This window comes from Gigantopelta aegis, chromosome 8, assembly GCF_016097555.1.
Source record: "Gigantopelta aegis isolate Gae_Host chromosome 8, Gae_host_genome, whole genome shotgun sequence".
NCBI lineage: Eukaryota > Metazoa > Mollusca > Gastropoda > Neomphalida > Peltospiridae > Gigantopelta > Gigantopelta aegis.
The window spans coordinates 20,307,346-20,315,653 of record NC_054706.1 but is presented as its reverse complement, the minus strand read 5'-3'; the positions used below and the strand labels follow the sequence as shown (position 1 = coordinate 20,315,653).

General features: G+C 41.7%; 1 protein-coding gene across 1 annotated transcript; it reads left to right on the top strand.

Annotated features, from left to right (window-relative positions):
- The first annotated feature begins 2,843 nt into the window (after positions 1–2,843).
- LOC121379538 (hornerin-like) lies at positions 2,844–8,241 on the top strand. The gene is made up of 3 exons (XM_041508182.1): positions 2,844–2,884; positions 3,884–3,988; positions 4,552–8,241. The coding sequence occupies exons 1-3, from the start codon at positions 2,844–2,846 to the stop codon at positions 8,189–8,191; spliced, it is 3,786 nt and encodes a 1,261-aa protein (XP_041364116.1). The 3' UTR covers positions 8,192–8,241.
- Positions 8,242–8,308: the final 67 nt, after the last annotated feature.

The following is an 8,308-nucleotide window of genomic DNA, read 5'->3' as shown; positions in this document are numbered from 1 at the left end:
CACCAGAATTGATGTATCAGTCGGCAGTTCTGGTACACAGTCTTTGAGCAAAGTACTCTCAGGATTTTTCATTTTCCACATTAAAACGTGTGTCAAATGACTGGACTGCAGTTGATACTTTTTTCTTGCTCACCAGCTGGGTTTTTTTTTTAAAGTTCTTGATGTAGTGAAGTTAATGTTTTTAAATGGTGCATAGTCAACAGAAGTTCATGATGCAGGCAACATTCAGTAGGCTGGTTCCTGTTTCACTGTGCTGCTTTCCCTTAACCTTACACTGGCTTCAGTATAAAATAACGTGGATGCCACATAAGAAAATGATTCGCCAAGTCCTGCTTTACAATTACAATGGGCACAAAGAACTTTACCAGCTTTATCGAAAATAATCCACGAATAAAGCGATGTGTTATTAAGCCGTTGTGAATGCATCACCCTTGCACGTATCACATTAGCCCGAGTACTCTGACTGTAAGAGAGCTAGACGGACATTTGGACATAAACACGCTCTCATTACAGTCAGAGACCAACCTATGTCTTTTTTGGCAATTCCTGACTACCAAACGGTAGGCAACGAGTCCCGCTCTAATACCACAACAATCCTATGTTTGACGTCAAATACCTTTACATCAATCATTTTCGAGTTAAGTGATACAAAACAATCCACATATTAATCACTAATACACTTACTACAGAAAGAAACCCGACAGCACCCACATTCAGCTACGCTTCGTGACACTCCGTCGCAACAATTGCAAAGCTCTGCGATCTATTTCGAGACGTAGACCACGTGATCGCGCACTGGGCGATTCCGCCTTGTGCAGCAGTTACAGGGGCCGTCTCATATCAAGCGAAGTTACAACATGGAAGAGTTGGCTAATGCCGTTTTGGATGAATTTGGATTTCATTACGTCATTAAACCAAAACAATTACACATTATTGATTCCATTTTGAATTTGAAGGATACATTTGGGTGTTATCGACAGGATACGGCAAAAGTATGTGCTACGTACTGCCTCCTCTTATGAAAGATAAAGTAAGTAGTAATTTAATTTGATTATTTTATGTTTTATGAATTAGTCATTAGTACAGTAGTAGAGTGTGTGTGTGTGTTGTTTTTTTTTCAACAATTACGTAACGCTCTTGAGGGGATGGGGTATCATAAGATGTATTCCGAGGCGTTAAGGGGAAGGATGGCAATGCTTGTTACTGCAAAATCAAAATTGAATCGGTGCATAGCTCATTCGATCTTTAAAACTTATCTTATAGTTGTTTTGCTATTCAGATCAAACTAAAAAATATTGAAATTTGTTTTGTTCAACGACACCACTAGAGCACATTGATTAATTAATCACTAGCTATTGGATGTCAAACATTTGGTAACTCTGATATGAGTATTGGAGAAGAAACCCGCTACATTAGCAATGGATCTTTTATATGTACTTTCCCACAGGCCACTGACCAGTTCTGGTGCATTAGTTGGAACGACAAAGAAATCAATTGGTTGAATGGATCCATCGAGGTTGTTCGATCCTGCGACGCGAACACTCAAACGACTGAGCTGAAACCCACTCCCTAAGAAATATGCGGAAATGACTCAAATGTGAAACTGTGGTGTAATATCTCATTAAAAAGCAAAAAGAAAAATAAAGAAGAAAAAGGCGGTAGGATACTAGTAAATTAAGTAATAAAAATAGTTCAAATTTTGTTTTGGGTTGGTTGTAAGTATTCTGTTTGCTTAATAACTAATTTCATATGAACGATCGTTTTATCCAAGCAAATGTAAATCACATATATGTATGGTAGTTAATAATTATTGACAATGAATTAACCTACGTAGAACACAGCCCAATTGTTTTCAACAACTGAACAAAGACCGATTCTGTAACACAATACTCAATGATCAGTTGTAGACAGGAGTTCCGTCATAGTAGACAAGCTGACGCCTAGGGACCGATGGCGATGAGTTTCGCCGTATGCATGTATGGCCACAAATGACTGCCAGGTCCGATGTCGGGAATTAACCTGCTTATATCAGTTTGATGTTCAAGTACGCTACTACGATTTCTGATCATGGCCACAAACTGTACTCAGAACGAGAGGGTGTGTGGGAGTTTTAAAAAAAGGTTTAGAACTTTTTTCAGCGTAGAATGTAGCCACAATTAATGAGATTACCCATCGATACGCATTGGCAGTTAACAGTACGACAATGATATTTGTCGCTGATTTACAAGTTCTTTTTTGACTGACGATTTGTTTATGAAAATAATAACCGCTTGATATGAGACGGCCCCTGTAACTGCTGCACAAGGCGGAATCGCCCAGTGCGCGATCACGTGGTCTACGTCTCGAAATAGATCGCCGAGCTTTGCAATTGTTGCGACGGAGTGTCACGAAGCGTAGCTGAATGTGGGTGCTGTCGGGTTTCTTTCTGTAGTAAGTGTATTAGTGATTAATATGTGGATTTTTTTGTATCACTTAACTCGAAAATGATTGATGTAAAGGTATTTGACGTCAAACATAGGATTGTTGTGGTATTAGAGCGGGACTCGTTGCCTACCGTTTGGTAGTCAGGAATTGCCAAAAAAAGACATAGGTTGGTCTCTGACTGTAATGAGAGCGTGTTTATGTCCAAATGTCCGTCTAGCTCTCTTACAGTCAGAGTACTCGGGCTAGTATCACATGGACTGAATCATGGATGTAAACACCAACATTCCTCACCCAACCACACACAAAACGGTCATATGCATCCAAACTTTTATAATTCTGGAAGTCCTTCAGCGTATAAAAAGGGCTTGGCTAAAAATCAGGTAATTTATCAGATCTGCATACGTAAATGATGGATAGAAATGGGGGTCTTGAAGCCATTTTCCACCGGCGATTTTGTAGTGTACACTGTACGAATCCTGCTTCCCAATATATCCAGTTGTTTCCATATCTGCTTTTTGCCGTCTTATCCAGTGTATCAAAATAATCCTGCATGTTATCAAAACAGTAAAAAAAAAAATTTAAAAGAACTTAAGTTATAAATCTTAAACTGCAAAGCTCGTATTTGTATACAACAATAAAACGCTAGTGTTTGCCTTCCACCATGGCCGGCCGCACAGAGGTATGGGTAATATTGCTATTTTTAGCATATATCGCGGAACCCTCTATAGTAGAAAGGCGTTCTCTGTTGGAAGGACTATAAAATAGTATTTACATCAAGCGGCCCAAAACGTACTTCCGGTTAATATAAGGTTTGGACCACTTCAACCTGAAGTTCAACAAGCCACTTGTAATTAATAATAACATGTCTCACAACACAGATGCCATCTGCTACTGAAACCCATGTTAAATTGACCAACTTCAAATGACGATTGCCAGTAGAACGGGTTCTCGTTGGCACTAACAACATATACCATTGCGAACATACATTAATTTATATAAGCATTCATTTTCAATCCGAAATTGAGAACATTTCTGTCTCAGTTGTTTTTGCTATATAACCGCATCTGGCTGTAGTACCGGTCCGAACAGGTGGTTCATTAACCGATTCACTCTGGCTGTCTTTTCCCCCGGCATACAAATTGTTTTAATTCTTTCCCTAGAAGTGAATATGTGAACCATAACGTGTCAAAATTAGGCCTATAGTGAGACCATAATAATAATAATAATAATAATAATAATAATAATAATAGAAAGAAAGAAATATGTTTTATTTAACAACGTACTCAACACATTTTATTTACGGTTACTAGTATATGGCATCAGACATATGGTTAAGCCCACACAGATATTGAGAGAGGAAATCCACTGTCGCCACATCTTTTCGATTAGCGACAAGGGATCTTTTAAATACACTATCCCACAGACATGGTAGTACATACCACGGCCTTTGATACACCAGTCGTGCGGCACTGGCTACTACTACTACTACTACTACTACTACTACTACTACTACTACTACTACTACTACTACTAATAATAATAATAATAATAATGAGACTAAATAGTTTTATATGTTAATAGAGTAGACGTAAAGTTTAACACTGGGGCCCAGACTTTTTGGGGACTCGAAAAGTTTAATAATATAAGCACGGACATGGTGCCAACAGTACACGGAATACATGATTATATCTATTAATATCTTCTATTATTGTGATCCTTGATTGTTGTATATATATTATAAGTTATGTAACAAAACTTAAAATAACATAATTTTAAATATATTATTTATACTTTTAATATAAGGTAACAAATACTGAATACTAGCAATGAAGATAGATGGCTCAAGTTACATTATTAATACAATACAAAACATATGGAGGGTTGTGTACATTTTGAAAAAAAGAAGAAGCATGATAGCATACTACAGGGAATAGTTATGTGTTAAAGCCAAGTAACAAAATGTTCATAATGAATTCCAAAATAATGTAACGTTAAAATCAGAAACACTTAAAAGTCAGTTAAGAACAACGTTCCGTAAACGATTAGCGACTTCCGGTATTGCTTTCTTTTGCGTCCGCGCGTTTGCTATATAAGCACGCCCCCGTAACCAACGACATTACCAAATCTTATTGTTCCATTCATTATTTGGAAACGAAGATTTCTTATTCGAATGTTGGAAACGAAGGTGTCTAACTCCCGGTCTGGGTCGTCCCAGTCCGGATCCTCTCAATCGAAGTCCAAGTCTAGATCGATGTCTAGATGCGGAACACCCGTTGATGAAGGAGCCCCAAATGACGGTGTTGAATCTACTAGCATTGGTAAACAAACACCCCCACCAATGAAGGAATCTACGAGCAGTGATAAACAAACACCCCCACCAATGAAGGAATCTACTAGCAGTGATAAACAAACACCCCCACCAAAGAAGGCTCCATCGTCCATGATCATGAAAATTGTGGATGCCATTAACACCATCAAGGACAAAAAGGGAACATCTGCTAAGGCAATTCGAAAATACATTGCCACTACCAGCATGACAAATGTTCCTCCAGCACTGCTGAAAGGGCAGATAAAGAAAGCTCTTAGGAAAGGCCTGAAGGAGGGAATTTTGATTCGACCAAAAGGTACAAAAACCACTGGCGTCACTGGCCGTTACCGTCTTGGTTTTGCAAAGGCTATTAAAGAAAACGATAGTCAGTGTGTAAAACGTCCACGTTTTAAAGACAAAAAAGGCGGTAAAGGTGGACGAGGTAGTACACGTGGTGGTAAAGGTGGTAAAAAAGGTGGTAAAGGCGGTGGAAAAGGTGGTAAAGGCGGTGGAAGAGGTGGGAGAGGTGGTCGCCGTCAAAAAGGTCGATCTGGCAGCCAAAAAAAGAAGGGAAAAGGACGAAGCAGATCTCGGCCTAGAAAAGGATCGCAAAGTAGATCTCCATCACGACGTAATCGAACATTACGTCGTCCTTCTAGAGGTATATCAAAACGTGGTCGGTCAAAAGGTAGTCGACCAAAAGCTGGTCGATCAAAAGGCCGCACCAAGTCTAGACGAGGAGGATCTCAAGTTAGATCTAAATCTAGAAGAAGCCAATCAAAAGGTGCACCAAAAGGTAGATCGCGGAGTCAGTTGCGAGGATCTCAAGGCAGATCTAAATCTGCAAGAAGCCGATCCCAACGTGCATCAAAAGGTGCACCAAAAGGTAGATCGCAGAGTAAATCACTAGGATCTAAATCTAGAAGTAGGTCCAGACGACGACAATCCCAACGTGCATCAAAAGGTAGATCGAGTAAATCACCATCTAAATCTAAACGAGGCCGATCCCCACGTTCATCAAAAGGTAGATCGCAGAGTAAATCTAAATCTAGAAGAAGTAAGTCCGGACGTGGAGCATCGAGAAGTGGATCAAGACATCAAAAAGGAAAGCGTAGTTCATCGAAAGGTGCGGCAAGAAGTGGAGCATCAACAGGTGCATCGAGAAGTGGATCGCGACGACGAAAAGGAAAGCGTAGTTCGTCGAAAGGTGCAGCATCAAAAGGTGCATCGAGAAGTCGATCGCAACATCGAAAAGGAAAGCGTAGTTCGTCGAAAGGTGCAGCAAGAAGTGCAGCATCAAAAGGTGCATCGAGAAGTCGATCGAGAAGTCAAAAGCGTAGTTTGTCTAAAGGTGCAGTGAGCAGTGGAGCATCAAAAGGGGCATCTAGAAGTAGACCGAGCCGTCCACAACGAAAGAGTAGTTCATCGAAAAGTGCATCGAGAAGTGGAGCATCGAAAGGTGCATCGAGAAGTGGATCGCGACATCATAAAGGAAAGCGTAGTTCGTCTAAAGGTGCAGTGAGCAGTGGAGCATCAAAAGGGGCATCTAGAAGTAGACCGAGCCGTCCACAACGAAAGAGTAGTTCATCAAAAAGTGCACCGAGAGGTGGAGCATCGAAAGATGCATCGAGAAGTGGATCGCGACATCAAAAAGGAAAGCGTAGTTTGTCTAAAGGTGCAGCAAGCTGTGGAATATCAAAAGGGGCATCTAGAAGTAGACCGAGCAATCCAAAACGAAAGCGTAGTTCATCAAAAAGTGCATCGAGAAGTGGAGCATCAAAAGGGGCATCTAGAAGTGGATCGCGACATCATAAAGGAAAGCGTAGTTCGTCTAAAGGTGCGGCGATCAGTGGAGCATCAAAAGGGGCATCTAGAAGTAGACCGAGCCGTCCACAACGAAAGAGTAGTTCATCGAAAAGTGCATCGAGAAGTGGAGCATCGAAAGGTGCATCGAGAAGTGGATCGCGACATCATAAAGGAAAGCGTAGTTCGTCTAAAGGTGTGGTGAGCAGTGGAGCATCAAAAGGGGCATCTAGAAGTAGACCGAGCCGTCCACAACGAAAGAGTAGTTCATCGAAAAGTGCATCGAGAAGTGGAGCATCGAAAGGTGCATCGAGAAGTGGATCGCGACATCAAAAAGGAAAGCGTAGTTTGTCGAAATGTGCAGCGAGCAGTGGAGCATCAAAAGGGGCATCTAAAAGTAGACCGAGCCGTCCAAAACTAAAGCGTAATTCATCGAAAAGTGGAGCATCAAAAAGTGCATCAAGAAGTGCATCGCGACATCATAAAGGAAAACGTAGTTCGTCTAAAGGTGCGGTGAGCAGTGGAGCATCAAAAGGGGCATCTAGAAGTAGACCGAGCCGTCCACAACGAAAGAGTAGTTCATTGAAAACTGCATCGAGAAGTGGAGCATCGAAAGGTGCATCGAGAAGTGGATCGCGACGTCGTAAAGGAAAGCGTAGTTCGTCGAAATGTGTAGCGAGCAGTGGAGCATCAAAAGGGGCATCTAAAAGTAGACCGGGCCCTCCAAAACGAAAGCGTAGTTCATCGAAAAGTGCATCGAGAAGTGGAGCATCGAAAGGTGCGTCAAGGAGTGGTGCATCAAGAAGTGGATCGCGACATCATAGAGGAAAGCGTAGTTCGTCGAAAGGTGCGGCGATCAGTGGAGCATCAAAAGGGATATCTAGAAGTAGACCGAGCAGTCCAAAACGAAAGCGTAGTTCATCTAAATCTGCATCAAGAAGTGGAGTATCAAAAGGTGCATCGAGAAGTGGATCGCGACATCATAAAGGAAAGCATAGTTCGTCTAAAGGTGCGACGAGCAGTGGAGCTTCAAAAGGGGCATCTAGAAGTAGACCGAGCAGTCCAAAACGAAAGCGTGGTTCATCGAAAAGTGCTTCGAAAAGTGGAGCATCGAAAGGTGCGTCAAAAGGTGGAGCATCAAAAGGTGCATCGAGAAGTGGATCAAGACGTCGAAAAGGAAAGCGTACTTCATCGAAAGGTGCAGTGAGCAGTGGTGCATCGAAAAGTGGATCATCAAAAGGTGCATCGAGAGGTGGATTGAGGCGTCGAAAACCAGGATCAACATGCGATAACGACAAAGCAGTTCAACCAAAGCATCAACGACCATCATCATCCAAGGGATCCAAGGCAACCAAAGGCTCCAAGGGATCCAAGGCAACCAAAGGCTCCAAGGGATCCAAGGCAACCAAAGGCTCCAAGGGATCCAAGGCAACCAAAGGCTCCAAGGGATCTAAAGGCTCTAAGCGATCCAAAGGCCCCAAGGAATCAAAGGGATCCAAAGACCTCAAGGAATCAAAGGGATCCAAAGACTCCAAGGGATCCAAAGGATCCAAGGAATCGAAAAAGAAATGCGGGTGCAAGTGTGAGTGCATGTGCGAAAGCAAGAAAGGCGACACAGGCAAAAAAGGCGAGAAAGAGGACGGAAATGCAAAATAAAAAATAAAAAATAAAAATACCAAATATACAACCGGCCCTTTTCAGGGCCACCAAAACACTTGAATGAGGTTTTGTTATCTCCTTTTACATCAATTCGTCTTGTATCACAAAAACTCC

Excerpts from the sequence above, each read along its gene's own strand:
- LOC121379538 (XM_041508182.1), top strand. The coding sequence starts at position 2,844 with ATGGGGGTCTTGAAGCCATTTTCCACCGGCGATTTTGTAGT. Across the intron at positions 2,885-3,883 it reads TCCACCGGCGATTTTGTAGT|TCGTGCGGCACTGGCTACTA; the intron begins GTACACTGTACG and ends TTGATACACCAG. Across the intron at positions 3,989-4,551 it reads AATAATAATGAGACTAAATA|TATTGTTCCATTCATTATTT; the intron begins GTTTTATATGTT and ends ATTACCAAATCT.